The sequence below is a fragment of the Sapajus apella genome, unplaced genomic scaffold, assembly GCF_009761245.1.
Source record: "Sapajus apella isolate SASKATOON/1434 unplaced genomic scaffold, GSC_monkey_1.0 scaffold106, whole genome shotgun sequence".
NCBI lineage: Eukaryota > Metazoa > Chordata > Mammalia > Primates > Cebidae > Sapajus > Sapajus apella.
Window position 1 is genome coordinate 4,503,929 of NW_022437046.1, and position 18,824 is coordinate 4,522,752.

Below are 18,824 nucleotides of genomic sequence, written 5' to 3' on the forward strand. Positions count from 1 at the left end.
ACAGTGCTTGGCATATAGTAGGCATTTTAAAATATGTTGAATATTTGATAATAATTAAATAAAAATAAAATCAATATTTAATATTAAATCAATAAAAGCATGAACAATCCTAAGAGATGTCTATTACCAATCACATCTTACAGATAAGAAACTGAGGCCCAGAAAGGTTACGAAACGTGCCCAATATGTCACAGCTAGTAAGAGATAGAAGGACAATGACTTCAAACTCCCAGTGGTGGAAGGAGGGGGGTGATTTGTAAAGATCCTGTGGGTAATCTACAAAAAGGTGTGGTGCTTGGGTGTTGCCCAGAGACTGAGAGAGGGAGAAAAGAATGAAGCGCCAAGTGAACTGGCCTAGGGAGGAGGGGGAGAGGTCACTTGGAAAGAATTCTTCTTCTAGAAGAATGGCAAAGGGCAGCATCCAGGCTAACGCAGCAGGTGAGCTGGGTGGGGGCAGGACGGAAACACAGCCTGTGCTGACATTGCAGTCTCTGTGGGCAGGCAGGCAACTGAGGTGGGCGGGATGGAGAAAAGGGCTAAAGCGGTAAAGTGAAAGAGCCAGGCAGTCTGAGATGGAAATACTAACAGCTTGCGCATAGGACAGGGCAGAAGAGAAGGCTTTGATGGGCGGTGGTCTGGGAGGCGGCTGAGGGGAGGGTGTGGCCTGGGACAGGAGGCAGGCTTCATGCAAGGCCTGTGCTGGGGATCGTGGGCCCCGGGCAGCCCGCGGGAAGGGTCTGCGTGGCGACTACCCAGCCCGAGCAGCGGCCGCGTCTCACCTGTAGGAGCTGCTCACGGTACTCGCCACCTCCTCGCGGATTTGCCGGTTGAGGGCGTCTGCTGCCGCGCGTCCCCTGCCAGCCTCCGGGCCGGTGGCCTGGACCAGGGCCTGAGCCGTGGGCAGCGGCGTCTGCTCCTGCCCCAGGCCCTCGGCACGGCGCCCCATCCAGGCGGGCCCGGCCTTCCTGCGCGTGTCGCGCTCGTCCGCCCCGGACGCCTTTCCGGCCGCCAGGCCACCCGCTCCGCCGGGGGCCGCCTCCTGCTCCCGGGACTCAGCAGTCGCCTGCACTGGCCAGCGCTCCTGGCTCTGTGGCCGGCGCTTGGGCGCCCCGAGGATGGGGGCCGACGCCTGGGAGGCCGCGGGGATCTGCACGGGCTTGGGGATCCACGGGTGGTCCCCGCGGCGCGGCAGAGGCCAGGCGCGGAAGTCCTTCTGGTACTGGGTCTCGCGCTCGAAGGGCGCGTCGGAGGGCTGGTACTCGCTGCGCGGCCGGCAGCTGGGCTCGGGCCGCTGCACCTTCCAGGCCCGGTAGTCCTGCCGCATCACCGAGTCCGCGGGGCCGGAGGTGGAGCCCGAGCCCAGGCCGGGGCCAGGCCCGCTCCTGCTGGGGCCGGCCGCCGGCTCGCGCTCGCCGCTAGGCCCAGGCGCTGGCCCGGTTGCCCGGGCAACTGCATCCAACTCGCCCTGGGCCGGCTGCGTCTCTATGGCAACCGTGCGCGCCAAGGGGGGCCCGAGAGCCGGCTGCGCCTGGGGCTGCGGCGGCGGCGGTGGCTGCGGAGGGGCGCCCGGGTGTTCGGTGGCCTCCGAGTACTTGGTGAAAACTAGCGGCACCGCGATGTCCGCCTTGTCCAACTGGTTCCAGAAGCGGGCGATGCAGCAGGCCCTCGTGATGCACGGCCACGCCATGATGCTCTCTGCAAAGCCGGTCCCCTCTTCCTTTTTGTGGTTCTAAAGCAAGTCTCTAATCTTCCTTCAGCCTCCTACTCTTACCGGCCAATGTGATTCCCACCGTTTTCTCCCCCGGATCAGCCGGAGCTAGTTCGCCCTCCGTCAGCGAGCACCCAGGGAGAGCGATCCTAAGAGAGTCGGTAAAGTCCCTCGATTACCGGCTGCAAACGACTTCGGGAGCGCAGTCTGCTGCCAGCGCTGAAGGGCGAGAAGCGCGGCGTCCCCGAGTCCCCGGCGAGGGTGTCTGGGACGCGCCCCTCCCTGCGGCTGCGGCGGCGCACAGACCTCGGCCGAGCGAGGCGACGTGAGGAGAGGTGGCTGCAGGCTTAAGCCATGGCGCAGAGGAGGGGCCGGGCGGTGTGGCCGCAGGGTCGGCGGATCGGGCTCGAGTCTACTTCCCGCCGGCCTCCGATTGCAGCCGGCCACCTAGCAGGGATGGGAGGCCATCACCCCCAGCGGAGACCGAGCATTGCTGCCTCCGCTGCTGCCAGCGAGGATGCCGCAGCCGCCGCCGCTGCTGCCGCCTCTTCTCCTGGGAAGCGACTCCACCCTTTTCTGCAGCTCTCAGTCTCGGTGGCTGCCTGCGAATGATGGTGCAGCCGCTGCCGCCGCCGCCTCTGCCCCTGCTGCAGGGAAGCGGCCCCACCCTTTTAATGCCGCTCAGCAGGGGGAAAAAAATCCAGGAACGTTGCTGATTGAAAGAGTGCTGCAGGGAAAAAAAAAAAAAAACAACACCTGCTGTCGTCAGCGCGGCGCTGCTGGGAGCTTGTCCTCTCTCCCCACCTCCCTCTGCCCTGGCAGCTCCTCCCTCTGCTCCCGGGCAACAGCAGAATCTGGGGCCCCAGTGGGTTCAAGTCCCAAGTTCCTGAGAACTTTCTGTCCTTCTGCTTGTCGCTGCATCCCCAGGAGTCAAAGACTCCTCTTTTGTAAAATAGGGCCAATCATTGGGGGGTGGGGGCTATTACATTTTAAGCCATGTTGGAAACTCCTCGTGAAATGTCTGTCCCAGAATAGATGCTTTGAAAAGGGGAGCTGTTGGTAGTCAAAACTGGCGGGCTGTGTGTGAGCGCAGTTTGGCTGCCTCCTGGTTCAAGCACTTGCCAGTCTTATACACAGGCCTTGCTCAGATGTGTGGGAATGGGAGCCCCAGGACTGGTGGTGCCCTGGCGGTTCCTTTCCTAGGGAATTCCCCAAGAACCACATAGTTCCTGTTCAGTTCAGGGGCCACACTGGGCAAAGGTGGAGAAAAGAAGATTCTTGAAAGGGGCTTAATTGTGGAGGTTGGGGGTGGGTCGGTGCGGTACCCTAGGAAAGGGCAGTGCCTGACTGCGGGGGCTTTCTGGCACGTTCTCACTCCTCGCCTTTGCTCTTCTTCTATCTTCAAAGCAGAAGAGATTTTGGAGTCCGAAAGACCTGCTTTGGCTCTGCTACTTTCTGTGTCATTTAGTCTCCTCACCTGTAGAATGGAGAAAATAATAGCTGCCTCAAAAATGATTCTTTGGGCTGGGCCCAGTGGCTCAGGCCTGTAATCCCAGCACTTTGGGAGGCCGAGGCTGGTGGATCACCTGAGGTCGAGAGTTAGAGACCACCCTGGCCAACAGGGTGAAACCCTGCCTCTACTAAAAATACAAAAGTTAGCTGGTACAAAAATTAGCTGGGTGAGGTGATAGTGCCTGTAATCCCAGCTACTCGAGAGGCTGAGGCAGAAGAATTGCTTGAACCTAGGCGGTGGAGGTTGCAGTGAGCTTAGATAGTGCCATCGCACTCCATGGCGAAAGAGCAAAATTCCATCTCAAAAAAAAAAAGTGGTTTTGTGAGGATAGTTAAGGACTCAGGGCAGAAGCTTGAGTCAAATCTAATCTGCAGGGATTAAAATCCTGGCTTTTGTAGCTCTTAACTGTATGGCAATGGGCAAATTACCGCAATCTTCTGACCTTCAGTTTCATCTGTGAATCGCGGTACCAATGCTTAACTTGCAAGGTTGTTCTGAGAATTAAAATGAGATAATGCACTAAAAATGTTTACCACAACATCTCGCATATGGCAATAGCTCAATAAATGGCAACTATTAGTATTCAAAAGGTCCACCCAGAAGACCCATAAGTGGAGCTTCCCAAGAAGCCGCTTGGACACCTTCTCCAGGAGATCTCTTGATCCTCCAAGTAACTTTTGTTCTCTCTTTGCTATCTCTCCATTTATATCTCCTGCGCTCCTTCACTAGCTACATTCACTGGACTTCAGCTCTTTTTCCCTCCAATATAGGCAGAGTTTTCAGCATCAGTTAAGCTGGGAGCATTGGTGTTTCTAGGGGAAAAAGTCATGTATGTGTTTAGATTAAAAAATGATTGCACAACACAGCTTTTCTTAAACCCTAGAACCAAACAGGATGAGAAGACAGCTCTGATTAGTCAATTATCTGTTGAATTTCCTCCTACTTAGGTCTTTGCCTCTTGGTGATTTGATTTGAGTTCCATAAATAAAATGATGCCCGGTGCTGTTTTCCAGTAGTTAGGAGATACATTTTCATAAAGAACATAATCTGAGGCTGGGCGCAGTGGCTCACGCCTGTAATCCCACCACTTTTAGAGTCTGAGGCAGGTAGATCACGAGGTCAGGAGTTCAAGACCAGCCTGACCAAAATGGTGAAACCCGTCTCTACTAAAAGTACAGAAATTAGCTCGTCGTTGTGGCACACACCTGTAATCCCAGCTACTCAGGAAGCTGAGGCAGGAGAATCACTTGAACCCAGGAGGCAGAGGTTGTGGTGAACTGAGATCACGCCATTGCACTCCAGTGCTCCAGCCTGGGTGACAGAGCAAGACTCTGTCTCAAAAAAGAATATAATCTTGTCGTACATTTCCTCGCCTCAGTCCTGCAGAACTCCCTGGGATTTGGCTGATGTATTTCCAATAATCATTTCCGAAAGTTTAAAATAGGCTAAAAATTGGAGGGACGAGTTCTATTCTGAGAATAATTGATATTTTCTCCTTCTTTCATTTAGCAAGTCTCCCCTCCTGATGCCTACTTTGTGCCTTGAGAACTGTAGGACACATATGGATTCTAGCTCTGGAGGAGCCCTCACTTGGAGGAATGCATTATTGGAGGACTGAGAGATAGACACATAAGTAAATAATTACCAAAGAATATGGTCAACATAACAGAGGTTAACACTGGTGCTGAATGATTAGTGAGAGAGGAATAGGAGTTCTCTCAGCATGAGAAGTGTAAGTAAAAGTATTCCAGGCAATTTTATCATTAACATCACCTTCCACATTTATTTACTTAGATTTGAAAAATGCATTCAATTGTACAACCTCCTTGGACCATCCAATGACCCTGTGGGATAGATAAGTCTAGTGGTCATCTGTTATGTGGCTTATTTAGCATTCACTCTGTTGGTCACAGCACCCATCATTTGACTTTTGAGGGCCACTCTTCTACTTTCAGTCCATGTGGTTCAGGTGGGGTTAATTCTGCCCCACCTACCCTCTAGGGGTGACCATGTGACTCACACCTGTTTGCCAGGGGACTGCATCTTCCTGGTCAAAGTGACTAGTTTACTGATGGGGGTGTAATCCATGTTAGACAAGTTAAATAAACCCTAGACTTTAGCCAAAACTATCCTAAAGACCCACTCTTTTTTTTTTTTTTTTTTTTTTTTTTTTTATTTTTAACTAGAATTGCTAAAATGGGAGACCATGAAGTTATTGTTAGTGGTCATCTTTGCCATTACTAGGGGGAAGGCTTCCTAAGGTTGAAGGAAACACAGAAAAAAATCAGAAGGGGGCACAGGATTCTGATGCAATCTACACCACAGAGCCCATTATTTTCTTCTTCCTGATAGTAACAAATTTCCTCAAGATTTAGTTGGGCACTGGGCCCACCAACCAGAAACCACATTTCCCAGCCATCCTTGCAGCAAAGAACAACCATCTGCATTTCCATGTCACTTCCTTAAAAGAAATTGTTTGTGTTCAACTTTGTCTTTCTCCTTGTTGGGTAGGATGTGGACATGATAGAGGTGAATTATCATTTGGGTAGTTAAGACAGCTCTGAAGAGTATGTTGTTGTGGTTAAGAAGATTTGAGTGCCAAGATTCAACCCTGGGGAGGGACGGGGAGGGGAACAAGACAGAAGAAACCTGTCTTGGATGATCCCATGGGGCAGAGCAGCCTAGCAGCCTTGGGCTACCTGCTTACTGCTAGATTGCATGTGAGAAAGAACTATAGTGCTCTCTTGTTTGAATCACTGTTTGGGGTTCTCTTAGTATTTTAGTCATTTGAGCATGTGGATCTGGCCATGCCTGAACAAATTTGAAGTATATAAAAACAACAGAGTACTAAAATACTAACAAATACTATCATGTTAAGATGGGCAGGAATAATCAGAGTTAAAATATTCTAAAGTCCTTATTTGTTTGTGAGGACAGTAGAAATGTTAACTTACTGCATTAGTCTGTTCTCACATTGCTATAAAGAACTACCCAAGACTGGGTAATTTATGAAAAAAAAAAGAGATTTAATTGACTCACAGTTATTCACAGCTGGAGAGGCTTCAGGAAACTTATAATTATGGCAGAAGGCAAAGGGGAAACAAGACACCTTCACTACGTGGCCAAAGGAGGAGGAAGAGAGAGAAGGGGGAAGCGCTACATACTTTTAAACAACCAGATCTCATGAGAACTCGCTCACTATCACGAGAAGAGCAAGGGGAAATCTGCCCCCATGATCCAATCACCTTCCACCTGGTCCCTCCCCAGCATTGAGAATTACAATTCAACATGAGATTTGGGTGGGGGCACAGAGCCAAGCCACATCACTTATTAACCTAAAAAGTTTATGAACCTAAAAATTCACATTTAAAGAAAGAAAGAAAAGGGATTATAGGAAACTTTTTATTAAGGCCAGAAATGAGTAAGAGAAAACATGGCAAATAGCAAATCATAATAGAAATAGAAATATTTTCAAACATAGTGATGGGGTAAATGTAAATCTTCAAAATTTTCCTGTTAAAAGACAGAGAATCTCAGATTAGAGAACATAAAACAAAGCAAAATGTACCTATACATAATTTTCTTATGAATTTTTAATAATTTTGTTTTTGAGACAGGATCTTACTCTGTTACCCAGGCTAGAGTGCAGTGGTGCAATCATAGCTTACTGCAGCCTTAACCTCCTCAGACTCAGGTGATCTTCCCACCTTAGTCTCCTAAGTGGCTGGGACTACAGGTGCACACCACTATGCCTGGCTAATTTTTGCTTTTTTTTTTTTTGACAGAGATGGGGTTTTGCCATGTTGCCCAGGCTGGTCTCAAACTCCTGGGATCAAGTGATCTGCCCATCTTGGCCTCCCAAAGTGTTGGGATTACAGGTGTGGGTCACCTCACCTGGCCAGATTATTTTTGAGTGTCATATTTAAAATGCAATGACACATAAATATTGAAACAAATGATAGAAAAAGATGTAGTAGATGAGGCAGGAGAATACAGTCTAGAGGCAGGAAACCTAAGGCTGATTCATGCTGACTTCCTAGAACTGAAAAGAAAAATCCCGCCTCTCCATGCCCAAGTAACAAAAGGACCAGAGGCTACTCCCTTTGCAACCCCCACACTACCCCTGTTCTGCGTTGCTGATGAAAAATGAAAGTACCTTTAATTGGCCCCTCCTGCAGCCAATCAGACTGGCTGCAGACCAAGTCTTCATGCATAACTTTGTAACTTCACTTCAGCCTCTGATTGATCACGGCCCACAAACCAATTAGACTTACTGTAGGCCCCTATTCCCTTTACATAGGGTGTAAACCAAGTAACCAATGGAAACCTTTAGAGGGTATTTAAACCCCAGAAAATTCTGTAACTGGCTCTCTTGGGCTGCTTGCTCCAGCACGCTCCCACTCTTTGGAGTGTACCTTTGTTTCAATAAATCTGTGCTTTTCTTTTGTTGCTTTGTTTATGCATTTTGTCCAATTCCTTGTTCAAAATGCCAAGAACCTGGACACCCTCCACTGGTAACAGTACCCTAATCAAAAAGAAAGCTGATGCCATTTTATTAATAATAGACAAATTTGGTTTTAAAACAAAAAGCACAGTTAGGGATAAAGAGGATCTTCATATAAAAATAGAAGGAACAATTCCCCAGAAGCATATAACGTGGTTTTCATCTAACAATATAGCCTCAAAATATGGAAAGCAAAACTTACAGAGTTTTAAGAAGAAATGCAAAAATCCAACATCATCGTCATCATAGAGCTTTTTAAAAATACATATAAGTAACTTATAAGTGCAACACATAAAATGTTGTTTTTATTTCTGTTTGTGTGGTGAACTACATTTATTGATTTGAGTATGTTGAGCCAACCTTGCATCCCAGGGATAAAGCCTACTTGACCATGATGAATTAACTTTTTGATGTGCTGCTGGATTTGGACTGCTGTTATTTTGCTGAGGATTTTTGCATCTGTGTTCATCGGGGATATTGGCCTGCAGTTTCCTTTTTTCATTGTGTCTCTGCCAGGTTTCTATATCAGGGTGATGTTGGCTCTGTATAATTGGTTATGGAGGAGTCTCCCTTTTCCCTAATGTTTTGGAATAGTTTCAGTAGAATTAGTACCAGCTCTTCTCTGTAGGTCTGGTAGAATTCATCTGTGAATCCATCTGAGTTAGGGCTTTGTTGTTGGTGCTGGTGGTGGTAGTTGTTTTTTTCAACTGATTTAATTTTAGGGCTTGATATTGTCTGTTCAGGGTTTCAATTTCTTCCTGATTCAATCTTGTGAAGTTGTGTGTTTCTGGGAATTTATTCATTCATCTAGATTTTCTAGTTTGTATGCATAGAGGTGTTCATAATAATCTTTGAGGATCTTTTGTATTTCTGTGGGATTGGTTGTAATGTGACCTTTGTTGTTTCTGATTGTGCTTATTTGGAACTCTCTTTTTTCCTTTGTTAATCTAGCTAGTGGTCTATTAATCTTGTTTATTCTTTCACAATATTAAAACCGTATTATGGTTTTAATTTGTATTCCCAAATATCTAGTGATGATAAAATTTTTTCAGTGCTTCTTTTATTTTACTTTTTTTGTTTTTTATAAATTTATTATTTTCTTAAAGATGGGGTCTTGCCATGGTTTCCAGGCTGGTCTTGAACTTCTGGTCTCAAGCAATCCTCCTGGCTCAGTCTCCCAAAGCTCTGGGATTACAAGCATTTGCCACCATGCCCAGCCTTAGTGTTCTACATGTTTAAAAAATTACATTTATCATTTTAATTGTAATTATAAACAACATGGTTATTAAAATTTTTGCATGTATTGATCTCCATTCGGCACCTATACTAAACTTTCTACTTTTAATAGTTTATGAGTTATCTTGAATGTATTGTTCACATAATGACAATTTTGCCTCCTTTCTTATTTTTATGCTTCTCATTCCTTTCTCTTATTCAACTGTGCCTCCTATACTTCTAGAATAATTTTTCTGACTTTAATGGAAGTGTTTCCAGTATCTCACCATTAAGCATCATGTTGATTTTCGGCAAAAAATGTTTAGAAACGTACATCTACTGTTATTTGAATAAGAAAGTGTTTTTAAAATCAAGAATTGATTAATTTATCAAATGCCTTTCAGTCTCTTTAGAGACAATCATGTCTTTTCCAATTTAATAGCAAATCATTCTTGCCTTTTTGGTATAATATCAATTCAGTTGTGATGCATTGTTCTTTTAATGTGCATCACAATTCCATTTGCTAAAATGCTAAAGATCTTTTGCATTAATTTCATAAATAAGCTTGGTCTGTCCATTTGTTTTTGCTGTACCTTGTTAGAATGGCCAACAGTATCATAACGACTTTATATTTATTCATTTTTTAGAGACAGGATCTGGCTCTGTCACCCAACCTGGCATGCAGTGGCACAATCATGGCTCACTGCAGCCTTGACTTCCCGGGTTCAAGCCATCCTCCCATCTCAGCCTCACAAGTGGCTGGGACTACTGGCATGCGCCACCACACCCAGCAATTTTTTTTTTTTTTTTTTTTTTTTATAGAGACAGGGACTCATTATGTTCCCCAGGCTGGTCTCAAACTCCTGACCTCAAGTGATACCCCAACCTTGCCTTCTCAAAGTGTAAAGATTACAGGCGTGGGCCACTGTGCCTAGCCATGGTGACTTCATAGAAAGCATTTGGATGCTTACCTTCTCTGTGCTCTGTAATGGTGCAAATGGAATTGGAGCTATCTGTTTCCTACTGCCTTGACATAACTCACCTATGAATCATCCGCACCTGGGGCTTTTGGGGAGTAGCTTGTTGCCTACCTGCCAGAGGGATCATGTCATTCCCATTTTAAGCCTCTTCAGTGGTCTCCCACTGCTCCTAGAATAAAATCTGGACTCCTTACCAGGGCCTTCAAGGCCCTGGATAACCTTGCACAGGCCTGGGGAAACCTCCTCCTCTGCAGTCTCCCACTGTTCACTGCCCTCGAGTCACACTGCTCCCTCTCTGGTCCTGAAACACGTCAGGCTCTTCCCAGCCCGGGACCTTTGAACTTGCTGGTTCTTCTGCCTGGAATACTCTTCTTTCAGCTTTTACTTGACTGGCATATTCTCTCCTTCAGTCTTGCTTCATGTCAATTTTCAAACAAGCCCTTCCTAGCTTTCTTATCTGGCATAAGATCTGTTCTCTTTCATCACTCTGTTTGCTTAATGTATCACTCATCACGCTCTATAATTATTTGTTAATTTTTTAATTGCCAATTGTTTGATACCCCATTTTCTACCCTACTGTTGATTGCAAAATCCTTTGGGGGAATCCCCCCAGGATCTTGTCTGTCTCATTTACTCTTTTTTTATTCCCCATAACTATGTTTGGCATATAGCAGATATAGAAAAAATAAAAGAAAAAGAAAAACAAACAAGCTAAAAATGTTGACTAAATGAATGAATCAAAGAACCCATGAAGGGGGAAACTGGGAGGAATAATAGTACTGTACCATTGGCAGAAAAGATGTAAGCAAGAATCTGCCAGGGTGGGGTTCAGCTTTGCACAAGTTTAGTTTCAGATGACAGCAAAGGAGCCAAGTAGAAGCTTCTGATAGACATTTGGAGATATAAGGATGGAAAGAAATGAAGAGGGTTAGGAATGTAGATTTTAGAGTTATCCTTAACCATCAATTAATGTCTTATTAACCCCTCCACTCTTCCATCAATGCATCTGTCTTTTCATCCATCTATCCATGCATTTATTCACCGATTCATCCCACAAACTTTTGAGTAAATCATGAGCCAAGCTCTGGACACCAGGGATACACTAACCAATAGAGAGTCCCGGCCGACAAAGACCATATATCAGGAGGGAATGGGAGGAGAGTAGTAGACGTAAATTTAAACAGATCATATTCAGTAGTGCTATGGGGGAGCCACAAGTGCATCATACAGATTATAGTTGAAAACCTGTAGGTGAAAACAGAAGACTTCATCTTGAGGGCATGCCAGAATTAGGCAGCATTAGAGAGGAGAAACTGACAAGAGCTGACAAGCAAAGGAAAAAGTAGATCATGATGAGAAAAGGAAAAACAGAAGCGAAATTATCTTACAGTAGAAAAAGCCTGGGCTTTAGAGTCGGAGTGACCACGGGGTGAATCCCAGCCCTGTTTCTTACCAGTTTGGTAACTTTGGATAAATGATTTATTCTCTCTGAGCCTTGGTCATCGTCTCTGGAAAACAGAGGTAACCGTACAAACCTCATAGCAACATTATGGGGCTGGGTCCTGCCTGTCGCAGAGGAGGTGCTCACATATGACGGATAGATGGTGGTGGTGCTGATGATCGTGAGGGCGATGACTGGGTGGCACTTTAGAGCCCCTGCTTCCTGCTTGTTGAGCAGCATACTCAACCCTGGGATTTCTTGAGGCATTGCCCTGGATATGAGAATACCATGGCAAATTTTGGTGGAGAGAAGAGTGGGCCAAGTCTGTGCCTCCATCTTTTGCAGCGTGACTGCATTTTAGATGCAAACTGGATACCAGCCATCCACTTTCTGGAAGGAAAATGCATTAGCTGCAATCCATTACGCTGATTTGCTGACTTGAAATCTTTCATCATGAGTGCTGAAATTAAGTGGTTATATATTTTTTCTATTAAAAAAATGCCTTACCACTGGACTTAAATAGTAGGGTCAAATGCAATGGTCGGGGAAGTAGTTTTTAGTTAGAATCACTTTTGATTTTCATGCATATAGGAAACTGTGGCATGGAGCTTAGCCAAGAGGATCCACATTCTGCATTCTGCACCTCTGCAGAGTGGTGGCACACTGGAGGTACTGGGGTAGAAGTGAGGGAGTGGAGCCTATTGGGAATAGATCAACACATCTGTCAGGCAGGTGAAGAGCGATAATACTACCTGCTTAAGGCATCTAGCACTGTGCCCGGCACGAATCAGCTATAAAGCAAACAGACCTCCCAGCCCTTTCTCACATAGGATTAGCACCTCAAGTGCCCTGGCAGCAAGGCCTCTTGAAAAAGAAGAGAAAGCCAGGACAGGGTTGGTCAAACTCTGAGACTGACGAGATTGTGTGCCAAAAATGGTGAGGGAGGAAACGCCTCTTCATGAAGTGCTTACACAGACTGCCATGAGTGGTGCTAGTGATTTCGTATTTGATCCTAACTATCACCCATGAGTTGGTATTACTTACCTCATTTTGCAGATGAGGGAATCAGGGCTCAGATGGGGGAAGGGACTTATCCCAAATCATGGAACTCATTCATATTGAACTAGCATATGAATCCAGGCTTTTCTAACCCCAAAGCCTCCATTCATTCCCAACAGCCCTGTGATGCTGGAGTGCAAGGGAAGTGGGGTATTGAAAATAAGACAGATATGAGAGAGTCGGTGGCTCTGATCTCTCGGTGGCTCTGATCTCTCTCCACTTAACTCAGAGCCATAAATTCTTGGAGAAGCCAAACAAGACAGCTGGGTCTAAGCCAGATGGCAATTTTGCACCTGCTGTTTCCACAGTGTCCAGGTCAGTTCCTGATAAGCAGCATGTGTTCATCAATGATTTGTTGAATGAATAAACTGATAAGAGAGGTAGGAGGCTGGGCACGGTGGTTCACCCTGTTATCCCAGCACTTTGGGAGGCTGAGGTCAAGTGTTCAAGACCAGACTGGCCAACATGGAGAAACCCTGTCTCTACTAAAAATACAAAATTAGCTGGGCATAGTGGTGCATGCCTGTAATCCCAGTTACTCAGGAGGCTGAGGCAAGAGAATCGCTTGAATCCAGGAGGCGGAGGTCGCAATGAGCTGAGATTGTGCCACTGCACTCCAACCTGGGCGACAGAGCGAGATCCTGTCAAAAAAAAAAAAAAAAAAAGACATAGGAACATTAGCATGAAAGTTATTGCAGTAGTCCCTGCAGGTGAGGGTGATTTGGAGATGGAAAATGGATGGGAAGAATTGGATGCATTCAAGATATATTTTGGAACTAGAAGCAACAGGAGCTGTTCATGGGTTGAAGGTAAAGGTGTAGGTAAGGTTGCCTACTTAATAGGAGACACTCAAAAACGCTAGTTCTTTAAGAAGTATTAATATAAAGAGGAATTCACAGTAGGCCCTTAATGCTGGTTCTTTCCCCTATAATTCTATCCCCATGCCTAGTCTATGGATGTGGAAACAGGCCCGGAGGGGGTATGTGCTTTCTCAAGATCACCTAGGGAATGAGAAGGAGAGCAGTGACCTGTCATTCTTCTGTGTCCTGCCTAAAGCCAGCAGCACAGACAGAAATCCTGGGCCCTTAGGGCCAAACTGCCACACACACACACACACACACACACACACACACACACACACACACGGTTCTCTTTATTCTTTGCTAAAGGCAAGAGGCCACCAGAGCAGGCATGGGACTCGGCGCCCAGTGGCTAGTGGGGTCCTCTGTATGGCACCCACTGATAGCACTTGGCTTTGGTCTCAGTCTCATTTGGTTATTTCTTGTTCGATGATTCAGCCTCTTGGCTGAGAGCTCTGAGGCATTCAAAGACCTTTAAAAACCAGGCCTAATTTAATTCCTAATTTTTAGTTCCTTGCTTGTCTTCTCCCACTCCCCCAACACTTTATTTTATAGACACTTTCATTAATTCATTCATTTGTTCATTCATTCATTCATTCATTCAATACATTCTCTACTATATGCCAGACCAGATGGTCTTACCAGGAGGCCTACAAATAATCTTCAGTTAACATTATGCTTAATGGTGAGAAACTGGATCCTTTCCCCTTAAGCTTGGGAACCAGGCAAGGATGTCATTTCTTACCGTCTAGTGCAATAAAACACACAAACAAAAAGAAATAAAAGCTATATGGATTGAGAAGGAAGAAGTAAAACTGTTATAACAACAAATGTAAATTTTCAGTGTCGCAAAAGAAGTAGCACTCAGATATAAATTCCCTCAGCAAGGCAATTTACTTCTATAGAAGGGTGCAGCTCACAGATGGAACAATGGTGAGTGCACACCTGGGCAAGGGAGGGGAAGGGGTACTTATTCCTGATGGAGGTCACCTCTACTGCTGTGTCACTCCCTTGTTGGCTAGGGTTAGACTGCACAGTCTAGTCTAATTCAGATTGACTGTTTTAAAGGGAACAGGGATACAAGTCCGAGTGGTGGGATGGTTAGTTTGGTGGGGAGGACAGTTACAGGCAGTCAGAACAGGTAGCCAGGTGTGACCTAGGTCAAAGCAGGTGACTGGGGCAGGTGACCAGGATGAGTCAAGTCAAAGCAGGTAACCGGAGCAAGGGAGCAGGGGAACAGATGTGAACTACTGATTAAAATTGGTGGAAAAGGTTGTTTACTGAAACTACAAGAAAGTTAAACTTTAAAATGGAGAATTAATGAATAAGAGAGGTAAACATATGAACATACTGATTCTTTGAAGAGAAACTTAAGGTTCACTATATCTAACAACTGTCTTTACTCACAGATGACATCGTTGTCTATGTTAAAAACAAACAAACAAACAACAACAAAAAAAACAAAGAAGCCAGGTGCGGTGGCTCACGCCTGTAATCCCAGCACTTTGGGAGGTCAAGGTGGGCAGATCACTTGAGGTCAGGAGTTCAAGACCAGCCTGACCAACATGATGAAATCCTGTTTCTACTAAAAATACAAAAATACAGGCATGGTGGCATGCACCTGTAATCCCAGCTACTCAGGAGGCTGAGGCAGGAGAATCGCTTGAACCCAGAAGGCAGAGGTTGCAGTGAGCCGAGATCGTGCCACTGCACTCCAGCCTGGGCCACAGAGAGACTCCACCTCAAAAAAAAAAGAAAAAAGAAAAAGCCGCAAAGAATCTAAAAAGTTTTCTGGAACTAAGAAGTAAAAATGGCAAGGACATAAGATCAATATATTAAAAAATCAATCCTCTTTATTTAATTTATACATTTAATGCAACTCCATAAAAACACCAATACTTACTGTGTTACCCAGGCTAGCAATCCTCCCGCCACAGGCTCTGAGTAGCTGGGACTACAGGCTTGACCTCAGGTGTTTTTAGTTTTGTTTTTTTTGTTGTTTTTTGGTGTTTTTTTTTTTTTTTTTTCCTTAAAGGTAAAATGAGAGTTGAGTCAGATGATGTTTAAGGCATCTCTGAAATTCTAGAATTCCTGGATGCGTGAACAGCTGCATATTAGGGTTTCCCTTTGTATCTCCTGGGTGCCTCCTGATTTGAAGGCTCATTCAGGATGTGCAGAACAAGTTAAAGGAATCAGCACAGTGTGTTGGGGACAAATTCATGAACTGTAAGCTGGCTACCACAGCCAAGGACTTCCTCCCAGCTGACATCCAAGCTCAGTTTGCCATCAGCCGAGAGCTGATCCGGAACATCTACAACAGCTTTCACAAGCTTCGGGACAGGGCTGAGCGGATCGCGTCAAGGGCCATTGACAACGCTGCAGATCTTCTCATATTCGGGAAAGAGCTAAGTGCCATAGGATCTGACACGACCCCGCTGCCCTCCTGAGCCGCTCTGAACAGCAGCACGCGGGCGTCCCTGAAGCAGGCTCTGAAAGGCCTGTCTGTGGAATTCGCTCTGCTCGCCGACAAGGCTGCACAACAGGGTAAGCAGGAGGAGAATGACATGGTGGAGAAGCTGAACCTCTTCTTGGATCTGCTGCAGTCGTTATAAGGAGCGGGACGGCATACAGGCCTTCCTGGGCTCCTATGACAGCGAGCCCAGATTGGATTTTTTAGAACCAATGATTTCTTTTTACTATGACTCTCCCCATCCGACATTGTTCCTCAAAGGCCCTTCTACCATAAGGATTCAAAAAATTGCCGCCCTCCCCCCGAATCCCCATATACCCACCAACACTTCACCCCCTCATCCACCACCAGCTCCCGGGAGCTGCTATGCAGCTGGCTGGGAAAGAAAAGGGAGAGTGCTCCGCCAGCAGGCGGGAGCGAGAAGGGTGGCGTCTCCAGGGGTTTAACCTCCTACCCTCAGTTCCGTGACGCCACCCCCTCCCTCCAAAGACTGGGACAGCTCCTCCATTTTTGTTTTGGGGAGGAAGAGCAGGGGCTTGCGGATAAAGAGGGGTCAAAGGGAACGGTGATTATCACCTGTGAGGGGAAAAGGGGTGCTGTCCTCCCTCCTTCCCTTTCCATCAGCCTGCACCCCCTGCAACCCCCCACCTTCTCGGGGTCTCCCCCCCTTGTTGCTAAGGCCTGGACCGTCATCCCAGCAACAGCCTCAGTCATGTGACCGGCAATGGTGGTGCTGACGAGAGGCCTGGTCAGCTGAGTGGAAATAGAAGGATTTCTGCTGCCATCATCTTCCATGGGCTTTCCAGGTCACACGGCCTACAAGTAGGGAGCAGGGGAAAAGGAGTGAGCCTGCATGCCAATTCTAAGCTCTTCAGGATCAAATGTCGTTCCTCCTGTCCAGAATGGCAGCCTGTGGAGGCACCTGCAAGAAGAAAGTGACTGTCCCCAAGCCTGTGTGGGACTTCCTGAGCAAGGAGACACCAGCTCGGCTGGCCCAGCTTCGGGAGAAGCACCGTGTGTCCATCTTCATAGATGGCGAGACTTCTGACATCTATGTTCTCCAGCTTTCCCCACAGGGCCCTCCCCTGGCCCCTCCCAATGGGCTCTACCTAGCCGGGAAGGCTCTCAAGGGGCTGCTAAAAGAGGCAGAGAAAGAGCTGAAGAAAGCTCAGAGGCAAGGGGAGCTGATGGGTTGCCTGGCTCTAGGGGGTGGTGGGGAGCACCCTGAGATGCACCGCCCAGGCCCACCCCCTCTCCGAGCAGCCACACTTCTGCCCCCAGGGGCTCGGGGGCTCCCCCCTCCTCCTCCCCACTGCCCCCACCTCTTCCTCCTCGCCTTCGGGAGGAGGCAGAAGAGCAGGAGAGCACCTGCCCCATCTGTCTGGGGGAGATCCAGAACGCCAAGACATTGGAGAAGTGCCGGCATTCATTCTGCTAGGGCTGCATCACCCGGGCTCTGCAGGTGAAAAAAGCCTGCCCCATGTGTGGCCGCTTCTATGGGCAGCTGGTGGGCAACCAGCCCCAGAATGGGCGGATGCTGGTCTCTAAGGACGCCACCCTCCTACTGTCCAGCTATGAGAAGTATGGCACCATCGTCATCCAGTACGTCTTCCTGCCCAGTGTCCAGGGGGCTGAACACCCAAACCCAGGAGTTCGGTATCCTGGCACCACATGGGTGGCCTACCTCCCGGACTGCCCTGAGGGCAACAAGGTGCTGACCCTGTTCCGAAAGGCGTTTGACCAGCGTCTCACCTTCACTATCAGCACGTCCATGACCACAGGGAGACCGAATGTCATCACCTGGAACGACGTCCACCACAAGACCAGCTGCACAGGGGGACCTCAGCTGTTTGGGTACCCGGACCCCACCTACCTGACCCGGGTGCAAGAGGAGCTGAGAGCCAAGGGTATCACCGATGACTGAAAGACATCCCGTTTGCCAAGGCCCTGCTGTCCACCTCTACTAGGATCCAGCAGAAGCCTCTGTTCTCCTCTCTGTCCCCTGCGCCCGACACCACACCTGTAGGGGACCTGTCTAATTGGGAAGGGAGTTCAGAGTGGGAGGGGGGCAATCCCTTCCCCCGTCCTCCACTGGCCAAGTGTTTCAGTGCAGTGTGAGCCACTCCCTTCTGGCAGAGGCCGACCTCCAAGGCCCTGTTCCCTGCTCCCCATGTACATATACTCCCGGTTTCCCTGCCCCTCCATTGCCCTTGGCTTTTTCTGGTATGTGCTGTGCTCCATGACCAAGCTGAGAGAGGACCTAGGATGGGGAAGGGAGGGTCTGTTGATCCCCCACCACCCCCACTTAATGCTCCACTGCTGAACTTGGGGTGCAGGGGAGAAGGAATTGGCTGATGTAAGCTCCCCGCCACCCCCCATGGAGCCGGCTGCCTGTGTTCATCAGATTCGCCCTCAACCTTGTCCTTTCTCGCCTGTGTCTCAGTCTCCATCAGTCTCTTTCTCCACTCTTCTCTGACCCCTATGAGGAACCTCCTTACCCTGTTCTGGAATCGCTGCCAGACTGTAGCTTTTAATTTAATAAAAATAAAGTAAAATATGCAACTCTTAAAAAAAATTGCTGATTCTATTCAATCAACAGGTGGTAAATATTTTGCTCTGATATATTTGGCTGACCTGGTCCGTTTAGTGCCTATTCCAACAGCCTCTCAGCTGAAGTTTGCTCTGCTGCTGAGGGGACACCATATGCCTTTCCAGGGTACCCATGGGGGACCTCCACAGCTTTGTCACCATACACAATTTTTGCAGACAAGATCTTAATGACAATCCCCTTCTCCGGGAATATAGATACAACATTGAATCAAGGAAGTCCTACTCCAAGGAAATGCATTTGATACATACATTCAAAACATTTAAGCCCAATATTTCTTAATACTTTTGGGCTCTGGTGGCAACATTTTTCTCACTGACAAATTTTATTGCTAAATTGAAATCAACAGGCACTCGTCTGTGTGTAATCTCAAAAACTCCTTTACTGTAAGACTTTGGCAAGCTCTTGCAATGCCTACTGGAGTCTCTGGGTCAGCTATGATGGTCACTAGTTGCTTCAGGGCTTC

The 18,824-nt window shown here is 47.3% G+C and overlaps 1 protein-coding gene and 1 pseudogene across 3 annotated transcripts in view; one reads left to right on the plus strand and one right to left on the minus strand.

The window, feature by feature from the left end:
* The window catches only part of MAP6 (microtubule associated protein 6), an 84,313-nt gene extending 81,992 nt beyond the window's left edge, over positions 1–2,321 (minus strand). For both annotated transcript variants that reach the window (XM_032259102.1, XM_032259101.1), the window contains exon 1: positions 780–2,321. In XM_032259102.1, the coding sequence (XP_032114993.1) occupies positions 780–1,687 (908 nt within the window). In that variant the 5' untranslated portion in view covers positions 1,688–2,321. The remainder of the gene's footprint in view (positions 1–779) is intronic.
* A 13,991-nt stretch (positions 2,322–16,312) lies between these two features.
* Positions 16,313–18,325, plus strand: LOC116537085 (annotated as a pseudogene). Its single transcript, XR_004262941.1, has one exon. The product of XR_004262941.1 is annotated as a probable E3 ubiquitin-protein ligase DTX3 pseudogene (transcript).
* The last annotated feature ends 499 nt before the right edge of the window (positions 18,326–18,824 follow it).